General features: G+C 41.3%; 1 protein-coding gene across 3 annotated transcripts in view; it reads right to left on the bottom strand.

Moving 5' to 3' along the window:
• eif4e1c (eukaryotic translation initiation factor 4E family member 1c) overlaps nucleotides 1-24,434 on the bottom strand; it is a 78,070-nt gene that overhangs the window by 32,864 nt on the left and 20,772 nt on the right. For 2 of the 3 annotated variants that reach the window (XM_063071482.1, XM_063071481.1), the window contains exons 3-4: nucleotides 3,642-3,742; nucleotides 167-262 (exon numbers count right to left, since the gene is read on the bottom strand). In XM_063071482.1, coding sequence (XP_062927552.1) covers nucleotides 167-262; nucleotides 3,642-3,742 — 197 coding nt within the window. Of the gene's footprint in view, nucleotides 1-166; nucleotides 263-3,641; nucleotides 3,743-8,752; nucleotides 8,845-24,434 lie in introns of those variants that run through there. The other variant, XM_063071479.1, reaches the window with a different exon arrangement.

The following is a 24,434-nucleotide window of genomic DNA, read 5'->3' as shown; positions in this document are numbered from 1 at the left end:
CAGCATATATGGAGGGAAATAAACAGATGATATTTTGGATAGAGACTCTTCATCAGGACTGGTAAGGAAGGGAGAAGCTTGGAGGAAGATGTGGCTTCTACTTCATGCCTTCTACTACAACTTTAAGGTAAAGCACACCACCCAGAATTCATAAAGCAATACTTACGCCCAGAAGTCTTCAACTGTATCAAATTTAGCAATAAGCCGCAAGTTTTCTGTCCAACTTTTGGACTTGTCATTTTTAAAATACCACAGTGCCCACCTATAATACAAAACATAAGTAGTGAACTTATCATATGAACTAAAGTAGAGGTTTAATATTGTGATTTAGAATTGATCTTGAACTTGTGCTCTACACTAATTAACTTCCTTGACAGGTTAGTCTTCTTCTAAATGCTGGCAACCCTGTGGGCCAGAGGTGGAGAACTGACCAAGCACCAATTTCTGATTATACGGTACTTATTCCACCAATACTTGCTGTCAAAACTATGTACCAAAATTACAATATTATAGCAGTTTCAGCATTAAAGGATATTAAAAGCTTACAAATCCCAATTATACTAAAATTTTTTTACACATTTCAGTATTTTGCAGAATTAATCAAGTGCCCCACAACTATTTGGCCAACATTCATACAGCATGGAATTTGGCCCTATAGCCATGCCAACAATACAATCTACAAACACCTGATCCATAACCTTATATGCCTTAGCAATTGAAGATACACAAGTGTTCTGCAAACTTGCTTCCACTATATTCAGCCAGTGGATTGCAAATTACAATGAGGTTTATGAAAACAATCAGATTCTCTCTAAATTTACCTTAAACACATATCCTCTGATTTTGGTCTCTTTTTATGGAGAAAACTTTACTACCATTCACCCATTCTATGCTCCTTAATTTTGTATACCACAATCAGAAACCCTTTAAACCATCTTTTCTCCAAAAGCAAAATAAATCTAATCTATCCAGTGATGTGCTCCATTTCAGGCATTAACCTGCTAAATGTCCTCTGCATCCTCTCCAGTGCAATCACATCCATCCTATTGTGAGGAGACAACTGCACACTCTATTTCAACTGTGGCAAAGCCAGTGTTTTATAAAGATGTACCTGTTCTTATATTCAATGCCCCAGCTAATGAAAGCAAGCACTCTATACACTTTCTCCATCACCTTATATTACAATGTTGCAAACTTCAAAGATCCTTTGATTTCTACAGAGATCCCTCCATTCTTCGATCCTCCTTCAGGCCCTACCATTGGGGATATCCTCTAGCACCTATCAGGATTAAATCCCATTTGCCATTGATCTGCTCATCTTACCAATTGACTAATATCATAAACATACTGCCCACAATCAACATCACAAATTTTCATGATATCTGCAAAGGTTTACCTTCTACATTCACATCCAAATAGTTAATAAACATGACACACAGACTATCCTATTGCACCACAAATCTTTTCCTGCTTACCATAGTACCAGACATTTCTCAAAACTCAAACTGCCAGTCAATGTATCTTTACTAGTATCTTCTGTGTAATACCATGGACTCTTGTTCAGCAGCCTTGGCACCTTATCAAAGGCTTTTATCGAAGTAGGCATCCACTTATTCTCCCTTTGTCTATTCTGTTTGTTATTTCCTCAAAAAAAACTGGCATTAATTTGTCATTAATCCAGTAACTAGACAAACAGCATTACAATATGAAGATCAGCTGCTGTCAGTGTAGAAGTTTCTTCATCATAGCGTTCACTTATCAATATGATCACTTACTTACTTAAAAAAAATGAAACAGTATGCAGAGGTTTGGAGCACAACTAGCTTAATGTGGAGAAGGTAACAATTACATGTCTTTGTGAACTAATTTAAGCATAGAATAAGAAATACAAGTAATTCTACTTATCTACTATTTCTATTTTATAGAACTAGTTCAGTTCTAGAGTAGAACCAGAAATGGAATATACCCCAAGGTCTGAAAGAGGTAGCTAGAGAGGTTGCAGAGGACTTGGTAGCGATTTTTGAAGAATCATTTGATTTGAAATGATTCCAGAGAAGTGGAAAATCACAAATGTCAATCCACTCTTTAAACTGCAAAAGACAAAAGACAGGGAATTGTAGGCCAGTTCTCTGAACTTCAGTGGTTGGCAAGATGTTAAGTGTCCATTAAGAATGAGGCTTCAGGATACCTGAAGAGACACTTTAGGCTAAAGTCAGCATTGTTTCTTTGAGGGGAAATCTTACCCGACAAATGTGTTGGAATTTAAATAACAAGCAGAATAAAGGAGAATGTGGATGCTTACTTTGACAAAAGCCTTTCATAAGGTGCCAAGGCTGCTGAACAAGAGCCCATGGTATTACATAGAAGACAGTAGTAAGGATAGGAGATTTATTGACTGGCAGAAGGAAAAGAGTGGAAATGAAAAGGGCCTTCAATGGTTGGCTGCCAATGACCGGGGTGTTCTGGTACTTTTCACGGTAATGATCTGGAAGATGGAATTTATGGCTTCATGGCCAATACAACAATAGGTAGAGAGGCAAGTGGTGTTGAGGAAGCAGGGTGTCTGAAGGAGGACTTGGACAAATTGGGAGAATGGGCAAAGTAGCAGGTGCAATACAGTGCAGGAAAGTGTATGGTCATGCACTTTGGTAGTAAGAATAAAGGCACAGACTTATCTAAATAAGGAGCAGACTGAGCTTCAAAGGAACTTGGGAGCTCTGGTGAAGGATGGTGTAAAGATTAATTGGCAAATTGAGTCAGTAGTAAGGAAGGCAAACAATTTTAGCATTAATTTCCAGAAGACTGGAATATAAAAGCAAAGATATAATGATGAGGCTTTATAAGGCATTCATTAGACCACATTTGGAGTACTGTGAGCCGTTTTGGGCCCATATCTAAGAAAGGAAGTGCTGGCATTGGACAGGGTCCAGCGAAGGTTTACAAGAATGATCCCATGAATGAAAGGGTTAACTTATGAAGTGTGTTTGATGTCCTGCACCTGCTGGTGTTTAGAAGAATTAAGAGGTATCTCATCATAACCTATCGGATATTGAGCGGACATGGAAGAGGACGTTTCCAAAAGTGGGAGAGTCTAGGACCAGAGGATACAGCCTCAGAATAGAATGCTCATTTAGAAGAGTAATGGGGAATAATTTCTTTTCCCAGAATGTAATGGATGTGTGGAATCTATTACCAGAGATGGCTGTGGAGGCCAGTCACTGTGTATATTTAAAGCAGAGGTTGATATGTTCTTGACTTAGTAAGAGTATCAAAGGTTACAGGGAGAAGGCAGGAGAATGGGGTTGAAGGGAAAAACAAATCAGCTATAATTGAATGGCTAGGCAAACTCAGAAGCAGAATTACACCATTCAGCCCTGTGACATGATCCAAGATCTTTTAAATCCAAGTTTTGAGGAAGGTGAACCTCAATTTAAGTCATCAACCTTAACAATCCTCAGGAATTTTGATATATTTAAACTCTAATATCTGAAGTGGAACTTGAAGCTCATTTGAAGGAAAATTTAAAATTCCTCTCAGGTACTCAGCCCTATTTCCACTTTCCAGAAGTGACAGAAAGTTATAAATCCCTAGATATTACAATTCCCACTTTGCTTATTTTGTCTTGATGTACATTGACTGACCTGTTCTGTAGAGGATGTTTCAGATATTGATCTTGGGTTGCATTTTCTGAGCACGCATCTGGTGTTGCTCTATCAGTTTCCAGTACTTCAGTTATTTCTTGCTGTAAAATAAATACAAAACTGAGCATCCTACAAATGTTTTACTAAATTTTACACAAAACTGAAAGCTACAAAAGCATGTTTTTGTCCTCAAAGCTACAAAAACATGCTTTAACATGTTTATGCAGAGGAGCCAGCTAACTGTCTCACCAACAGAATACAGGCAGAATTAGGGCATTTGGACCATCAAGTTTGCTTTGCCATTCAATCTTCACTAATTTTTTTTTCTCAATCCCATTCTCCCTGTAACACAGCAATCAAGAATTTATCAATTTCTGCCTCAGCTATTCCCAATGACTTGACCTCGATAGCAACAAACTGCACAGATTCAGCACCTGGAAAAAGGCTGAAGAAATTCCTCATGTCAGTTCTAAGAAGACATCTCTATTCTGAGGCAGTGACTCTAGATTCTTCTACAAATGAAAAGACACTCTCCACATCCACTTGATCTAAGCCTTTCATTATCTTGTATTTTTTTTCCTTCTGAACACCATTGAGTCCAGACCCAGAAACATCAACTGCTCCTCATAGATCAAGCCCTTCATTCATGTAAACCTCCTCTGGACCCATTCTAGAGCTGCACATCTTTCCTTCAATACAGAGCCCAAGATTGCTCCCAATGCTTCAATGTCGGCTGATCAACATCTTATAATGCCTCTCTAGTACATCCTTGTTTTCATATTTAGTCCCCTCAAAATGACTGCCAATATTGCATTTGTCTTCATTACTACCATCTCATTTTGCAAGTTAACTTAAAGGAATCCCAAATCCTTTTTAGCTACAATTTCAAAATTCTTTCCCCATTTAGAAAATAGTGCATGACCCAACACTTCTTTATACTGTATTCTAATTGCCACTTCCTCAACCTCTCTCCTAACTTGCTCCAGTCTTTCTGCAGACATCATTTCTCCACAGCACTACCAGCCCATCTACTTATCTTTGTATCGTCTGCAAAACCTGACCACAACGCCCATAATTCCTTCACCTAGATCAAAGTGAAAATTATCCCTGTGGAACTCCAAGACACCAGCAGCCTTTCTGAAAAAGACTCTGCTAGTCAGCCAATCTTCTGTCAATGCTGTTATCTTTCCTCTAACACCATGAGCTCTTGTTTAGCAGCATCTTGTGTGTCACCTTATCAATGGCCTTCTTCAAAGGCATCTTGAAACATTTGTCAGGCAAGGATTTCAGGTTTTGTCACCTTCTATATTGCATCACCATTGCAGAACTAAGGTTGTAGTATTGACAAGCACAACCCATTTTTATTAGCACTTTTCCTAAAAGGAAGCAAAAAACTGTTACTGAGCTACAAGAGGGGAGGCAATTCAAAAATATTAACAAAGGAACATTGAGGAATTTCTTAAATATACAAAGCTGTAAAAACTTGCATGGAAATTCCTCCAGCAGCTTTTTTTTTGCTCCAGATTTCAGTCCTGTGGCTCAGGGTCAAGACCTTCTAAAATATTGCTAGTCCAGGAAACAACAAGGTAATACATTACTTGTCCAATAAGGATACAGATAAAAGTTCTGATGCTACAGTTGCACCACTGTGTATTGGAATAGCATAGCCATGGAATGGTACAGCACAGAAGCTCTTGGCCCACAGCATCCATGCCAAATTTTTGCCCATCTACACCAATTCAAATATGTACTCCAAGTTGAGAAAATACATGCAAGGTTGAGGATTTCGATGGCTAACAGGCAGGGACAGAGACAGGTGGGAATTATGTTGCCTTTGTCACTAAAGGCCTATCTAAGGAACTGAAGTAGATGGTGCCAGCAAACAACCTGACCAAAGGTGATGTTCTTCAGACAGTTCACAAAACTTTCAACTTCTTTCAATACGACAGCTGGTATTAGAACCTATGATTTATATTTTGATGGCATGTTTTCAGGCAGATTGAGCAATCTGTATCTTTGCTGTCTCTGAGGAAGTTCTGTGAGATTTCAAGCCAAGTGTACAGCCTGGAGATGATGTGAACCCACAATTAACGAGCAGGTGTTCAGCACCATCTATCTGCCTCCCTTTTGCTTGATGTTGCCGAGTCTTAGAAGAGGATTAATCAACACAGTTTGTGGATTGGACTCTTGCAGTTCATGTTATGCCTGGTTACTGGCTTTTAAAAAAAATTGTTATTTTGCGCAGTTTTGATTGGGACAGACTGGCTGTGTGGCCTGTAGTCAACCAATGATGCAGTGCTAAGTTGTACTGAACTGAACATTCCTAGACTGCTTCAATGATTCTGTGGTTTGGTGTTTTATATTGTGCTTTTCGCTCCTTTTTATGTGTTGGATGCTTGATGTTTTCTTTGAACAGGTTTCGTGCTGTTTCTTTGTTTCATGGCTATCTGTGGGAAGACAAATCTCAGGGTTGTATAAATGTACTTTGAATCTTTTACAGAGGACACAGGTTACAAATTTGGAATCTAAGCAAAATACAACTGCTGGAGGAACTCAGTGGGTCAAGTAGCATCTGGGAAGGATAGTCAACATTGAGTCAGGACCCTGCATTAGTAATGAGAGTGTACAAGGGAGACAGGCAGTATATAGAGGGAGAGGTGAGGCAGAAGCTAGCAGGTTGGTGGCAGATTGACAGTTAAGGAGAGAAAATAAATGAAGCATTTGGAACCAAGTGGGGTAGAGGATAGAGGTCAAGAAAAAGGTGGTGTGGAAATAAGTTGCAGATGCTGGAATCCACAAGGAAGATATTAAGTGGAACCAAATAGGGGTGCAAGATAAGCAGAAGAACACACTGGGACAGGGGATAGAAACAGTTGTAGGATGGGGTAATAGGCTGATGGATCCAGATGGAGATGAGAGGAAATTGGGTGATGGAGGAGTCTAGGAAGGAAGAGAAAACAGCACAAGGAGTGTGTGTTACCTGAAAATACAAAATTAAATGTTCATACTATTGAGCTGTAGACTACTCAGTGGAATCTGAGCACCGGTTCTTCTGGTTTTTTGGATTTACCCTGACAGATCAGTGCGGGAAAGGGAAGGAGATTTGAAACTGGGAGCTTGGGATACTCATTGCAGCCAGAATACCGGTGCACTGAAAATCAGTTACCTGATAGAGGATGATGCAAGGGAAAGAGATGCAAGTGGTGTTGCATCCCCTACAGTTACAGGGAAATGTGGACCTGGGAGTGGTCTCTGTATGAGACAAATGGGTAAGGAGGGAAAGATGTAGCTTGGCATGAATTCTTAGAGCAGTTGATGGAAATGACAAAAGGATGATTTGCTGGATGTGAATGCAAGAACGTGAAGGCCAGGGGAACTATAACTGTGCTGTGGTGGAGGTGGGGTGGGGGTCCGAACAACATCCAAGAAATGCAAGGAATGTGACCACACTACCACACTAGGATGGAAGCCGCATTTCCTGCACAAGGAACACATTTCAGATACCTCGCAGCAGAAAGCCTCATTTTGAGAACAGATGTGGTCAAAATGATGAGAAAAAAGGATGTGCAATACTAAGCTCAGCCTTGAATGAAGTATTAAAGTTTTTAGCCTACATATTTGCTTCGACACATTCTACATTGTGCCAATCACCATAAAAGCTACTCCACATGGTCTATAATAACCCTCTATTCCTTGCCCTTTGATGTACACTTTCTAAATGCTCCCCCAACATTATCTGCTTCCAACACTTCCCCTAGCATCATGATATAGGCACAAAACAGTTTCTTAAAAACTTTCCCCCTCTCACTTTAAAGTCATACCCTCTAGTATTTGGCATCTCCACTTTGGGCGAAAAGGCCACCTATGCGTTAAGTACCAGAGCACAGAAATATGCTCTCATAATTTTATATACTTTCATCAGAGTGCTCCCAGCCTTCAAAGCTTCAGAGAAAACAGTCAACATTTGACCAACCTCTCCTTATAGAGAGAACTCTAATCCAGGCAACATCCTGATGACAAAACTACACACACACACACAAAGTGCTGGAGGAATTAATGCTGCAGGCCAGGCAGCATCTATAGAAAAGAGTAAACCTGTTAAGCCCCCAATCTCCTCTCTGAGTGATCCCCACTTCTCACACATTCTCTTCAAGACCCAAAACCTTTACATCACAACCCCACCCTCTCAGCCACTGTAAAAGTTCACTCTAAACATCCCAAACCTTCACTGGCCCAATTTTCCCATCCTATAGCCTCTGTATATATCCCTTCCAGATAGCCTAACACTCCCCCTTTCCTCCCAATACCTCTTCCAGTATTGCCACTTTCCCAGTAACCCAAAATCCACACCTCCCCCCTCATTTTCCATACATATGGGAATCTGCCATCTACCCAATACCACCTTCTTTCCTCATAGACTCCATTGTTCTACCAACCCAATATTCCACCTTCCCATACACACTAGTCTCCTGCCAGCCCAAAATCCTGCTTTCCCACACCCACTGCACTCTCTGAACAAATCAAAAAGCCCCACCCACTCCACACTTCCACCAGCCCTAAAACTGTCTCCCCCTCAAAGGGCCCAAAACCGTCTTTCCCATACCCACTCCCCACCCAATCTTTCTCGACTCCCTCCCCACAACCTCAGCCCAGCCAGTTCGAAATAGCCTTCCGACATCCTATTCAACATCTCCATCTTTCTACCCAACCCCCCCCCACACACGAACCTACCAGAGTCTCCCTCTGCTACCTGCCCTGCGATCCACCCCAATCCCCGTTCCCCTTCCCACCACCACACCTCGCTGAATCACAATGCTTCCCTTCCTCGAGTTCATGACATCTCCAGGCCCAATATTACTACACATCTAACTCCTCGAAAAGTAGAAGAAACAACATCTCCGTATGGAGCTTTGCGTTTCACTTCAGAGGACCGCATTAACCGCACGCCATGCTGGTTACCTGAGTCCACACCAAGTCATGTTTAGCTAAACTACTCTTTGGGGAACCAAAGACATAACCGAACTCCCACTTTAAGCAAATAAACAGTAAGCAAGCAGCCCGGACCCGATTCGCTATTTTCCCAACCCTGCCGAGCCCTTTTCCCTTCTCACCGGCTCCGAGGCCGCTACCGGCTCCGCAGTCGCCATCTTGCTCTCACCGCAATCCCTCCCTCTGCACGCTCTCCACCCGCGCTTATTGGCCAATCAGCGAGCGGCCTTGGGGCAACTCAATCACGTGCTGCGTTGCTAGTTGATTTTAAAACGGAGCAAATCCGTGCAGTAGGCAAGCTGTCAATCAGAGCGACTCGGTTTGCCGCTGCACACGTGGTCTCCTAAAATCTCAGTACCAACGTCAAAAGTAACCATTCCATCCTGACCGCGAACTGATAGATCCTGCAAAGTTAAATTAATTTCTGTGGACTTTTCAAAATTACTACCGATTCTAATCCCGGTATTCTTTAAAGTATGTACCAACCGTAGCCTAGTTCATTCAGGTGCATCACCATATGCAAAAAAAGTCGTGTCCTGAGTTGTCAAACCTACCGTGTGTGTGATGAAATCTCAGCTCTGTCTACTACAATCTTTCCCTCGATTTCACAGCCCTACTTTAAGAACCGCCCCCCGCACACGCACACAAGCGCGCGCGCGCAACACTTATCAGAATCAGGTTTATTATCACCGGCATGTGACGTGAAATTTGTCAACTTAGCAGCAGTTCAATGCAATACATAATATAGAATGAAAAAAAATAAACATAATAATAATAATAAATAAGCGAATCAATTACAGTATACTGAGTATACAGTATATTGAATAGATTAAAAATCGTGCAAAAACAGATATTCTGTATATTAAAATAAAACAAGTGAGGTAGTGTCCAAGGTTTCAATGTCCATTTAGGAATCGGATGGCACAGGGGAAGAAGCTGTTTCTAAATCGCTGAGTGTGTGCCTTCAGGCTTCTGTACCTCCTACCTGATTGTAACAGTGAGAAAAGGACATGCCCTGGGTGCTGGAGGTCCTTAATAGTGGAAGCTGCCTTTCTGAAGATGTCCTGGGTACTTTGTAGGCTAGTATACGAGATGGAACTGACTAGATTTACAGACCTCTGCAGCTTCTTTCGGTCCTGTGCAGTAGCACCCCTATACCAGACAGTGATGCAGCCTGTCAGAATGCTCTCCACGGTGCATTATAGAAGTTTTTGAATGTATTTGTTGACATGCCAAATCTCTTCAAACTTCTAACAAAGTATAGTTGCTGTCTTGCTTTCTTTATAACTGCATCGATATGTTGGGACCAGGTTAGATCCTCGGAGATCTTGACACCCAGGAACTTGAAACTGCTCACACTCACCACTTCTGATCTCTCTATGAGGATTGGTATGTGTTCCTTCGTCTTACCCTTCCTAAAGTCCACAATCAGCTCTTTCGTCTTACTGACGTTGAGTGCCAGGTTGTTGCTGTGACACCACTCCACTAGTTGGCTTATCTCTCTCCTGTACGCCCTCTCATCACCACCTGAAATTCTACCAACAATGGTTGTATCATCAGCAAATTTATAGATGGTATTTGAGCTATGCCTAGCCACACAGTCATGTGTATATAGAGAGTAGAGCAGTGGGCTAAGCACACACCCTGAAGTGCATCAGTGTTGATTGTCAGTGAAGAGGATTATGTATCATCAATCTGCACAGATTGTGGTCTTCCTGTTAGGAAGTCAAGGATCCAATTGCACAGGGAGGAACAGAGGCCCAGGTTCTGCAATTTCTCAATCAGAGTTGTGGGGATGATGGTATTAAATGCTGAGCTACAGTCGATGAACAGCATCTTGACATAGGTGTTTGCATTGTCCAGGTGGTCTAAAGCCGTGTGAAGAGCCATTGAGATTGCATCTGCCGTTGACTTATTGTGGCAGTAAGTAAATTGCAATGGGTCCAGGTCCTTGCTGAGACAGGAGTTCAGTCTAGTCATGACCAACCTCTCAAAGCATTTCATCACTGTTGATGTGAGTGCTACTGGGCGATAGTCATTAAAGCAGCTCACATTATTCTTCTTAGGCATTTGTATAATGGTTGCCTTTTTGAAGCAAGTGGGAACTTCCGCCCATAGTAATGAGCGGTTCTCCCGTGTATTTCTCAGGATCCTATACCGCAACGGTATTACAATTTTTTTACATATCTCATGTTTATTGTGTCGTTGGAGATAACAAAAACCTGCAGGTTCTGGAAGTCTAAAATAAAACTGCATCTGTAGAAAGAAACAGAATTCATTTTCATGCTTGAGACTTTACGTCAGGATGGGAAGCTGAGATAAATATATTTTAAATTGCGGAGAATGTGAAAGGATGGATAGGATAAATGGAATAACACAGAAACCAGAGGGGGAGACGCTAATGTATTAAGGACCCCACCACCAAGGACATGCCCTCTTCTCATTACTACTATCAGTGAGAAGGCACAGGAACCTGAAGAGTGTATGTTTTAAGAACAATTTCTTCCCCTCCATTATCAGATTTCTGGACAGACCATGAAGATACTTCACTTTTTGCACTATTTATTTTTATATATTTCTTATCATAACTTATAGTAATTTTAATGTACTGCACTGTGCAGCAGCAAAACTAATTTCATGACATATGTCAAAAATAATATATCTGATTCTGATTTGTGTGTTTGGAATACATATTTGTGCTAACTTATCTCTTGAAATAGAGATGGAACAACCCAGAATGAGAAGGGAAGAGTCAGAGGTGAACTGTGTTGTGAGAGCAGGATGAAAACTGGTAGGAAAGTAAATTTTCTTTACCTGAGACAAAAGAATTATGAAGTAGGAGGTAAATCAGCTAGATTATTAACATACTGTATAAGTTACGTAAACAACAAGCAAACAATACAATTCATAAAATAAAGAATCCAAATACAAAGCTTGTTGAGAGTACAATAGGGAAAATTCAAGAGAGTTTTGAAACATACTATCAAGAGCTGTACTCTCAACCCCAGGCCTCCAATGAGTCCCATATATACACTTCTCCGAATTCTTTAGAACTAGCTCAACTCACAGATTTACAAAATGAATGCCTATTAGAACCAGTAACTGCCAAAGAACTGAACGTGGCCATCTTTTGATTAAAGGCCGGAAAGTCTGCAGGTTCTGATGGGTTTACCTCAGAGTGGTACCAATTGCTTAAGTCACAGTTAGCTCCATTGTTACTTAACACCTTTAATTGGATCTTACATATATAAAAAATGGAAAAGGTTTTATATGTAAAAAGGTTTGTGTAATACTTGCGAATACCTTATCCAAATAAAAATAAAATATATAAAAAAGAAAACTGGAAGGAAAGTAACAAAATTTTCAAGTTCTTTACCAATACAGGTTCAATACAGTCACTAATGCAGAAAGGTTCAGAGTGTGGGGCTAATAGGTCTGAACCCAGAGTTTATTCCACATATCAGAAAACAAGACAGTCATGGCTTGGGACCATGCAAGTTTCTGTTGCTACATCTTTGATCTGGAACAAGCAAATGGAGCTGAACAAAAAATTCCTATAGAATCAGAGAGCTAAACAACGTGGAGACAGAACCTTTGGCCAGCTTGTCTATGCCAACCTAATTGCTTCCCAGAGCTAGTCCCCTATGCCTCCATTTGGCCCATAAACATTTCCTATCCATGAAACAATGCAAATGCCTTTCAAATATCAATACAGCTACTCCAGCATATCCTTAGGCAGCTCATTCCATATACTCACCACCTTCTTCTTGAAAAAGTAACCCCCTCAGACCCTGATTAAATTAATTGCCTGTCACTTTAAACCTACAGTGGGATAAAGACTGACTATTATCTTATTTCTACCCCTCATGATTTTATAAACCTCAATATGGGCAACCTTCAGCCACCAATACTTCAGTGAGAAAGACTAGGATAATTCTATCCAATCCTTCCACTATTTGTAACATACCCTTAAATCCTTTTTGCACCTTCTCCACCTTAATAACATCATTCCTCTGTATGATGATCAGAACTGTATACAGTACTCCAAAATGTATCCTTACCAATATTTTGTATGGCTGCAATATGATGTTCTAATTCCTGTACCCAATATTCTGACTGATGAAGGCAAGAAGCTAAATACATTCTTCACCATCCTGTCCACCTGTGTTGCCTCTTTCAGGGAACTGTGCACCAGCACCCTTCAGTCTGTCTGTTCTACAACACTCCTCAGGGTTGTACCATTAGGTAAGTACATAAGTTTTGCAAGAACTAACTTTTACCTAATTAATTCCTCAGCTCAGTTGATCAAGATCCCTTTGTAATCTTAGATCATTTTCATTGTTATCCACTATACCTTGAGTTTTTCTAACCATAAACTTACTAACCCCGACACTTAATTCTCATCCAAATAAAACAAATGATGAACAACAGTGGGCATAGCACCCTGTTGGTCATAGATCTTTGGTCTGAGAAACAACCCTCCATCTTCAGTTTTTTACCATCAAGCCAACTTTATGTCCAATTGCCTGGATCACCTGGATGCCAAATGATCTAACTTTCTTGACGAAGTGACCTACGATACCTCTTCAAAGGCTTTGCTAAGTTTATGTAAACAACACCTACCACACTTCTCTCATCTATCTTCTTGGTTACCTCTTCAAAAACCCAGCCAAAGTCATGTGACATGATTTCTTATGCACAAAGACATGCTGACGATCCCTAATCAGTCTTTGCTTTTATAAATACATGTAGATTCAGTCCTTCAATCTCCTCCTATAACTTATCATTGATGTTTGGCTGTAGTTCCTGGATTTTTCTTGCAGTTTTTAAATAGAGACACCTCCAATCTTCTGACACCCTACCTATGGCTATTGATGATATTTTCATTAAAAGTCTTGCAATTTCTTCTCTTACATCTCACAATGTCCTAGAATACACTTGATTGGGCCCTAGAGATGTATCTACTTTTATATGTTTTAAGATTTCAGGTACCTCCTTTTCTGTAATGCAAATTCTCTTCAAGACATCACTATTATATTCCATGAGTTTCCTAACACTCATGCCTTATGGTGAGAAGGTGGGGGAGTGGGACTAAATGGGAGAATGGATCAGCTCATGATAAAATGGCGGAGCAGACTCGATGGGCCGAATGGCTGACTTCTGCTCCTTTGTCTTATGGTCTTATGTCACAGTGAATACAGACAAGAAGCCTTTGTTAAGGACCTTGCCTTTCTCTTGTGGCTCTACAAATAGATGATCTCATTGATCATTACTCCCCCTGTTCTCTCCCTAATTATTCCTTTGTCCTTAAAATATTTGCAGAATCTCTTTAGATATTCCTTTACCTTTGCCAGTTGTCCAATGTCATCTTTTTGTCCTCCTAATGTTTCTCCTCAGTCTCTTCTTACATCCCATGTCTTTCTACAAAGGATTTACTTGATCCCAGCATCCTGTTGCTGGCATATCTGCATTTTTCCTGACCAGAACCTCAATATTTATTGTTATCCAATATTCCCTACTCCTGCCAGCCTTGTTCTGTACTCTGTCACTTCAACAGAAACATGCTGTCCATGAACTCAATTTCAAAAGTCTCCCACCTGCTAGACATCACTTTTGAAAGTTCCTGTTTAATATCATCAAAATTAACTTTGCCCCAATTTAGGACCTCAGTTTGTGGACCAGGCCTATCCTACTCTAAAACTACTTTAAAACTAATAGAATTATGGTCCCAAAGTGCTCCCCCATTGATACTTCAGCTACTTGTCTTGCCTTATTTCCCAAGAGGAAGTTGAATAAAACTAATCTGATGGGTGGGTGGGTCATCCCTCCCTCAGTGTTACTGGAAAAAGCTTCGGCATAGAGTGCAATATACTTATGGTTCAATGTTCCCTCTGATTTTTCTTTACAACTGCGTGCACCAACTGTTACTCTAAGCAGAAAGTTTTTACATGGCCCGAAAACTGCATGGCATTTTAAATGTTACTTTTTGTAATATACATATCAAACAAACACAAACCACAACTCAAAACATAAGTAAACAACGTCAAGCAATCCTAACAACTGACAGGCACACCAGAACGGCCAAAAAAATTGACTGGACAGAGTTGGTGTCCAGTGGGCCGACAATTTATTAACAATGAGCTACTAATTTAGAACTTAGAACATGGAACATAGAGGAGTACAGCATAGGAACAGACCATTTGGCCCACAGTGTTGTGCTGAACCAGCTAAAAAGCAAATCAAAAACACCCAAACATTAATCCCTCCTACCTACACCACATCCATATCCCTCCATCTTCCTTATATCCATTGGCCAGAAGAAATTACAGTATGATCAAGGACAGGGGAAGCAGACGAGCCAGTTGTCTTTGTTTCCCACCCCCCACCATCCATTTTGTGGACTCTGAACTGATTCTTGCTCTGAGATAATCTGATCAGAGCTGCTGAATGTGGACACAGGAAACTTCAGGTAATGATCTGCTAAACCTGAGACCATTCTCAAACAAGTAGCTATTTGTTATGTAAAGGGTGTGGACTCGGAACTGATTCTTGACTCTGGGTCAGTCTAATAACTCTGAGCAATAAATCTGAGACCATTCTCGGAGGAGTATCTACTTATTATGTAAAATGCCAGACCCACCAAAGAAGCAATTTGTAATCTTGTTAGACTTGGTCTGGGTTGCCTCATTTAACTGGTTTCAACCAGTCAGAGTTGAAAGACACAAATGCGCAAGGCTGGGGTGGGTTGGTTGTAGTCCTATACGATGGCCAGTATGAAGGTGACCCAGATAGGTCAGGTGACCTTGGGCCAATGGGATGGAGAAATTGATGAGGAACAGAATAAAACTCTGGAACTCCAAATACACAAGGGTGATAACTTTCCAGCAACCAACCATTGTGGATAAGGAGGACCCCACGGACATGTGGAGATTGGAACCACAAGGAATGCCCGGTCAGTGTTGACACCAGCGTGTTGTGAGTGTAGACTCCTTTCCCAGGTAATACCTTTTCTCTTCATTGACTGTTCATGGAGTGTCAGGGATTCTGGTAGGTTGCACACAAGTAGATATTTGTGAGCCCATGTGCTAGTTAGATGAAACAATAAAAGTTACTTGTTGGTAAAAACAGATTCTCAGTGCCTCACTGATCATTATTATAAGGGGTGATTCTTGTAACATATCCATATGCCCATCTAAATGTCTTTTAAAAGCCTCTAATGTATTTGACTCTACCACTACACCAGGCAGTGCATTTTAGGCATACACCACTCTGAGCAAAAACCTGACCCTCACATTCCCCTTGAACCTACCCCCCTCTCACTTTCAATGCATGCCCCTGGTGTTAATTAGACATTTCAGCTCTGGGAAACAGATACTCTCTGTCCACTCTATCTATGCCTCTCAGAATCTTGTAAACCTCTATCAGATCTCCCCCTCAGCTCCTGATACTCCAGAGAAAACAACCCAAGTTTTTCCAGCCTCTTGCGATAGCACATGCTCTCTAATCCAGGCATTATTCAGGAGAACCTCTTGTGCACCCTCTCCAAAGCCTCAACCCCCCTTCCTATAGCGATGTGACCCAGAACTATATGCAATACTCCAGATGTGGCCCAACCAGAGTTTTATAAGGTTGTAACATAACCTGACTTTTGAACTCAATGCCTTGACTAATAAGAGCAAGCATTCCATAAGGCTTCTTAGCCACCTTATCAACCTGTGTAGCCACTTTCAAACAAGATCCCTCTGTTCAGCAACATACTGCCCTTAACAATATTATCTCCTTGTATTTTCTCTACCAGAAGTGCAACACCACACATTTATCTGGGTTAAACTCCAACTGCCATTTCTCAGACAATATCTGTGACTGGTCTATGTCATGCTGTTTTCTTTGCCAGTTTTTTACACTGTCCACAACTCCAACACTCTTGGCATCATCCACAAAATTACTGACCTACCTATCTACATTTTCATCCATGTCGTTTATATATCTTACAAACAGCAGAGGTCCCAGCACATATTCCTGCAGAACTCCACTAATAATAGACCTCCAGAGGTCCCACCACAGATCTCTGTAGAACTCCACTAATTACAGACCTCCAGCTCAAATAAGTCCCTTCTACCCTTCTATGAGCAAGCCAGTTCTGAATCCAAACAGCAAATTTGTCGTGGATCCCATGCATCTTAATCTTCTGGATTAGCCTCCCATGAGGGACTTCATCAAACACCTCAACAAAATCTATGTAGGCAACATCCAGTGCCCTACCCTCATCAATCTCTCTTGTCACCTTGTCAAATAACTCAATTGAGTTGATAAGGCACGACCTGCCACACACAAAGCCTTGCTGGCTCTCCTTAATTAGGCCACGGGGTTCCAAATGCTCATGTATCCTATTCCTAAGAATTTTCTCCAGCTATTTCCCTACAACTGACGTGAGACTCACCGGACTCTAGTTCCCAGAATTTTCCCTTGTTCCCTTTTTAAATTAGCAACTTGCCAGTCCTTTGGGTTCTTGCCTGTGGCTAGAGAGAACACAGATGCTGGTCAATGGTACAGCAATCTTGTTTCTTATCTCCTTCAACAACCTGGGGTAAATTCCATCAGGCCCTGGAGACTTATCCACATTAATACTCCTTAGGAGGATCAAGATTTCCTCCTTCTTGACCTCTAACTGCTCTAATGTATTTAAACATGCAGCACTGATCTGCTAGTCCTTCATATCCTTTTCCTTGGTAAATACTGAAGCAAAGTACTCATTAAGTACCTCACTCTTTAGATCCAGGCAAATGATACATTCTTTATTCTTAGTCTCACCCTCTCCATAGTTATCCTTTTACTCTTGATGTATATATAAAATGCCTTGGGATTCACCTTAATCCTACTTGCTAAAGACTTTTCATGGCCTCATACAAGTTGCTAGAGGGTCTCAGCAGGCCAGGCAACATCTATAGAAAAAAGTACAGTCGACGTTTGAAACATTGACTGTACTTATTTCCACAGATGCTGCCCGGCCTGCTGAGTTCCTCTAGCATTTTGTGTGTGTTGCTCGGATTTCCAGCATCTGCAGATTTTCTCTTGTTTGTCTTTTCGTGGTCCCTCCTGCCTTTTCTAATTCCTCCTTCAGTTATTTTCTGGCTTCTTTATAATCTTCATGTGCTCAGTTTGATCCTGAGTTCCAAAGTTTTACACTCTTTCCCTTTCTCTTGACTAAATTCATCACCTCTCTGGACATCCAAGGTTCCCTTACCTTTCCATCCCCATCCTTCCTTCTAACAGGAATGTAACTTTCCTGTACTCTCTGCAGTTGATCTTTAAACACCCTCCACATGTCTGATATGGACTTGCCAGAGAAAAGACGTTCCCAATTAACGCTGCTTAGTTTCTGCTTAATGCCCCCCGTAATTTGCCCTTATAATTTAAAACTCTCCCACAAGGACAATACCTATCCTTCTCTATAGCTATTCTGAAAGTTAAGGAGTTGTAGTCACTGTTTCCTAACTGTTCATCCACTGAATGGCCAGTCACCTGACCGAGCTCATTACCCAAAACCAGGACCAATATGGCCCTTCCTCTTGTTGGACTGTCCACGTATTGATTTAAGAAACCTTCCTTGATACTCTTAACACATTTTGCCCCATCTAAACCCCTTACACTAAGAATATCCCAGTTTATATTAGGGAAGTTGAAATCCCCCATGACAACAACCCTATTATTTTTAAACATTTGCTTAATCTGATTACATATCTGTTCCTCAATGTCCCGGTGGCTATTAGAAGTCTGTAGTATAATCCCATCACCTCTTCTATTCCTGAGTTCTACCCAAATGGACTCAGTGTCTGAACCCTCTGTTATGTGTCCCTTGAGTTCAGTTGTGATATTGTCCCTGATTAGTAGTGCTATTCCACACCCTCTTTTACCTCCTCCTCCATCTGTTCTAAAACTCCAAAACCTGGTCCATTGGTCACCCATTCCTACCTTCCAGTGGTTTGTCAAATTTCAGATGAAATGCAAAGTCTTTGGGGTAACTTTGGTCTGTGTCTTTGCTATCGCTTAGCACACGCTTGGGCTCGGTGATGGTGCTGATGCGCTTTTTTTTGCTGGTGGGGGGAGGGGATCGTTGCTGGTTGCCGCTTACACGTGGGGGGGAACGGGGGGGGACTTTGGGCTTCTCACATTTTTTGTTCATTCTTTGGGGCACTTCTGTTTTCGTGGATGTTTCCGAAGAAAAAGCATTTCAGGATGTATATTATATACATTTCTCTGACATTAAATTTGATCTTTGAACCTTTGAACCTCTCAATCAAGTTTCAATAATGGCTACAACATTGTAGTTCCATGCACTGATCTATGTTCTAAGTTCATCACCCCTACCTATAAAATATATATACCTGTATATAGGTATCCGTTAGTCTCGTGAGACCATGGATTTGCGCCTTGGAAGGTTTCCAGGGCGCAGGCCAGGGCAAGGTTGTATGGAAGACTGGCAGTTGCCCATGCTGCAAGTCTCCCCTCTCCTCGCCACCGATGTTGTCCAAGGAAAGGGCACTAGGGCCGATACAGCTTGGCACCGGTGTCGTCGCAGAGCAATGTGTGGTTAAGTACCTTGCTCAAAGACACAACACGCTGCCTCAGCTGAGGTTCAAACTAGCAACCTTCAGATCACTAGACTGATGCCTTAACCTCTTGGCCATGTGCCAACACTTATAATAATATTCCTACCATTAAAGGATACAAACTTCAAACTATCCAACCCATCATACATGTTATTTCAATTCTGACTTTAATACTTTTCCTGACATCAACCTTCTGGTCCAATCCTTCCCTTACTGACCTGGGGCTCTGGTTCCCAGCCCCCTGCAAAACTAGTTTAAACTCTTCCAAGTTGCATCAGTAAACCTCCTGAATGGGATATTGGTTCCCCTCCAGTTCAGGTGCAACCTGTCCTTCTTGTACAGGTCAACCTTTCCCCAGAAAAGGTTCCAATGATCCAAGAACTTGAAACCCTGTCCCCTGCACCATCTCCCCAGCCACTCATTCATTCGTGCTATCACCCCATTCCTACTTGCACTAGCCCTTGGCACCAGGAGTAATCCAGAGATTATAACCTTGGAGGTCCTTCTCTTCAATCTCTTTCCTAACTCTATATTCTCTCTGCGTGAGACCGCTTCCCCTTTTCTGCCTATGTTTTTGGAGCCAATATGCACCTTGACCTCTGGATGTTTCCCCTTCCCCTTGAGAATATCCTGCAACCACTCTGATACATCATGGACCCCAGCACCTGGGAGGCAACACACCATCCTGGTGTCTCTTTTGCAGCTACAGAATCTCCTTTCTGTCCCCCTAACAACTGAGTCCCCTATAATACCACACTGCCTGATTTTATCCTTCCCTGTCGAGACCCAGAGCTGGCTACACTGCCACCAATGTGGCTGCTGCTGCTGTGATCTGATGGGTCATCCTCCCCAGCAGTATCCAAAGGGGTATATTTCTTGCAGAGGGGAATGGCCATAGGGGAACCCTGCATTGACTACTTAATACCCTTACCTCTCCTGATGGTCACCCATCTACTGCCTTAAGCCTGTACTCTGGGTGTGACCACCTCTTTAAAAGTCTTATATATAATATCTTCAGCCTTCTGAATGATCCTGAATATATCCAACTTCAGCTCCACCTCTTTGATCTGGTCAGTCAGGCACTGAAGTGGAGTGCACTTTTCTGCACATGTAGTCATCAGGGAAACCATTAGGTATGCCAAATTCCCACATCTGACAGGAGGAACATTCCACCCTGTCTACTCCATACCAAAAAAGTAAACTGTTTGCCTCTTCTTAACCGTGCCTTTGTGGCGACCCACTTTCTGGCACCCACGAACCGGCTCACAACAGCGCGCGCAGGCAGAGGGCCGGCCCCAAAAAGGGCGCCAGGCCATCTTCACCAGCAGGGTGAAAATCCCGCGTGCGGAAAGGGTCTGAGAATATGCATTCCCCACAGTAGTCCTGCCCCAGGGAGAGCAGGAACGGGAAGGCTTTAAAGCAGGCCGCGAAGTTTGAATAAATCTCTTTCATCGCAACTCTAACTCACCGACTCCGTGTGGTTATTCTAGCGCTGTGTGTAGCACACCACTACACCTTCGCCTTTTCAGCCAAACTCTTCACACTCTATCACCGCCTCACCCTGACAATGGCCATTCCGCTTGAGCCTACCCTTTTTTTATTTACAGCTAAGGTTAGGTCTCTGACGCTGACACTTTCCGTGCTTGCCTTGCCCAACTCTACTCCTTTTATCCTCTCTCCTGACCTCCGTAGGGCTCTGACCCGATACATACTCCTCTTCCCTGAGCTGCCAAAAAAAGTCTTCCATCCTGTGTTTATTGTTACAGTTTCTAACAGTGTCATAACTTGAAAAAATAAGAGTAAATATGTTGAAGCTCTACAATGTTTCAAAGTAAAGGTTGTGCCATGGTTATTATTTAGAAAGTATATGCATTATATTTATTAACACAATTAATTACAGGGTATTTCACAATTATACTAACCTGCATTTCAAAATTATATTAATATTATACTTTTAAACATCTAGTTGTGTGGTGCGACAACAAAGGCTACATGCATGGGAGTATTTCAGTTACTTCATGGCCGCACACCCCCACAACTTAGAGGGAACAGTGTTATGGTTTCACTCTGGGCTCAAGTGTGTCCTGATCCCCAAAACAGTGGCACTTTCTCCAGGCTATCTACCACTTTGTCTTGAGCTCCCAGACTGAATCTATACAAAGTCTTCCACTTTGTATAGAGCAGGGTTTCTCAACCAGAGTTCTGTGAGAGGTCACTATGGGTTCCACAAGATGCTGTGATTTTAAAAAAACATTGTTTTTTGAACTTCATGCAATGTGCGATGCTAGTGCTCACAGTGGTGGGCAGTGACTGAGCAGCCCTGTTTGCAGTCTCGTTAGAGGTCTCTCAGCACATACGGCAGTGCGCAGCAGGACCGGATTTATTTGGTTGAGTCCATTCTTGGTTCTTGAGATGGGGGAGGCCATTGATTATTAGTGAGCACTGTAAGGACGCTTTAACTACAAATCACAGATTATATGACATGTAAAGGTGCTGATTATTTTAAATGGCTATTGGAATCTCAAAACAAGCAGAGTAAAACTCTTATAAAAACAACAGGAATTCTGCAGATGCTGGAAATTCAAGCAACACGCATAAAAGTTGCTGGTGAAAGCAGCAACTTTTAAGAGTAAAACTCTTGTTAATAAAGTCAGTCAGTAAAAGGCATCAGGAAGCAAGCTATTTAGTAGAAGAACTTATTACCCAGAAAAGGAAAAGTCACACGGTTGGTGAGAAGCTGATAACGCCAGCAGGTAAAATTATAGTGGGAAAAATACTAGGACAAGATGCAGTTTGAGAAATTTAAAAGGTTTTATTCTCAAACGGTACGATAAATCGACGTATTGATGACGTCACATGATACTGAAGAAGTTTTGTATGAAAAACAACAGTTTCTCTATCCAGGTTAATGAGTCAACAGATTTCACCAATAAATGTCATGGTGTAGCATTTGTAAGATTTGTAAACGATAGTGAAATTCAAGAAAACATTTTCTGTTGCAAAGAGCTGCCTAAAACAAGCAAAGCCAAGATATACAGTACTAAATGTCTTGTCTTCATATCTGGAAACAAAAGGTCTGTCTAGGAGGAAGTTCCTTGGCATAAACATCACCGAAGATCTCATGTGGTCTATACAAACTGGCTGTGTGGTGAAAAAGGCACAACAGCATGGTGCAGACAGCCCAATGCATCCGTAGATGTGAACTTCCCACTATTCAGGACATTTACAAAGACAGGTGTGTAAAAAGGGCCTGAAGGATCATTGGGTCCCAAGTCAATGCAACCACAATCTGTTTCAGCTGCTACCATCTAGGAAACAGTACCGCAGCATAAAAGCCAGGACCTACAGGCTCCAGGACAGCTTCTTCCACCAGGCCATCAGACTGATTAATTCATGTTGGCACAACTATATTTCTATGTTATATTGCCTATCCTGCTGTACATAAAATTTATTATAAATTACAGTGATTGCACATTTGAACAGAGACATAACGTAAAGATTTTTACTCCTCATGAATATGAAGGATGTAAGTAATAAAATCAATTCAATTCAACTGTGTTGGCATCTGTACTGATGATGCCCCATCAATGGTTGGCTCTATGAGAGGTTTTCTTCCTCTTGTAGAAAGAAAGAAAATCCTGACATTGTTACAGCACACTGCTCTCTTCACAGAGGTGCTGATGTCAAAAACTCTTGGAGATGAAATGAAGAAGGTTCTGGATGATGCTACAAAAATAGTTAACTTTATTAAACAAAGTCAGTTCACTCGAGAATGTTTTAGAAAAATACTGTGTGAAAACCTGGAGAAAGAGCACAGCAATTTCCTGCTCCATACAGAAATCCGGTGGCTTAGCAGAGGAAGAGTTCTCAACAGGGTGTTTGAGCTGAAAGGTGAATTACAGGAGAACTTCCAAGAAAATAGTAGGCCAGATTTTGCTGAGTACTTTGAAGATGAAGAATGGCTGCAGAAACTTGGCAGACAATTTTCATCATACGAACCAGTTGAACAAGTCTCTGCAATGTCCTGGAGAAAATGTTTTGACTTCAAGTGACAAGATCCTCAGATTAAAAAGAAACAATCTTTGAAAAAACTATGTTGCAAAAGGAAATCTTGAACTGTTTCCACCGCTGCTTGGGCTTGAGAGTGAGAAAGGATATCTGAAAGTCTCAAGCCTTATAGAAAACCGCCTGGAAGAACTGCAGAACAAAATTGAACAGTACTTTTCCTCCCTTTCAATACAAGTGTATGACCGGGTGAGGGACCGTTTCTCTGAATCTTCTGCTCAGCCTGAGGACTTGACTTTGAGAGAAGAGGAAGAACTTTGTGAGCTGCAGTCTGTTCATGCACTCAGTAGGAGATTTACTGACCTGCTCTGGACAAGTTTTGGATTTCTGAGAAAGTGGAGTATCCAGCCATTCACAGGAAAGCAACCAACATTTTGCTGCAGTTTTCAACTTCTTACATGTGAGAGCAAGTCTCTTCTTATATAATAAGCATCAAAAGCAAGGATAGAGATCGTCTCATTTCAGTTGAAGGTGAAATCCGTGTGTGCTAGTTCTTAAGGTCAACTCAGAATTGAGTATTTGTGCAGCAAAAAACAAGCACAGGTGTCACATATTAGGCCTATATTTGAGCCTGATCATGTCACGTAGTAAGAAAATGTTTTTTCAAACTCTTGTATATTTTTATTCATCTTGCTTTGGCTTATGGTGTTTAGTAACTTTATTATTCAACATTGTCAATAAATTTTCATATTGTAAATAGCATTAATTAAATCAATTTACAACCATTATTTAAATTAAATCTACTGAGCCTACCTTTAGAAAAATTAAATCCCATTTTGACTTAAGCCAGTTATTTAACAAAAATTTATTATGTTTGCCTTTTGAGTTTTTAAAATTTATGAAAGGGAAAGAAAGGTAAACTAAGCTTAACTATATTTTTTTCTAAGAAAAACTGGCTAAAAATTCATTCTCTATTCAAAAGAGCACTGACAATTGTTTTTGGTTTATTGTATATACAACTTACTGATCATGTTAATGTGTTGTGTGCTGCGGATATAACAATTTTTACGCAGGGGTGCGCTGAGACCTGAAAATTATTTCAAGGTTTCCTCTAGGGCAAAAAGCTTGAAAAAGGCTGGTCTAGATTCTGTGTAAGGAATCTGGAACAGCAGCTGGATGATCTTCGACT

The sequence above is a fragment of the Mobula hypostoma genome, chromosome 19 (assembly GCF_963921235.1).
Source record: "Mobula hypostoma chromosome 19, sMobHyp1.1, whole genome shotgun sequence".
Lineage (NCBI taxonomy): Eukaryota > Metazoa > Chordata > Chondrichthyes > Myliobatiformes > Myliobatidae > Mobula > Mobula hypostoma.
The sequence above is the reverse complement of the archived record's forward strand: the minus strand, read 5'-3'. Positions and strand labels throughout refer to the sequence as shown.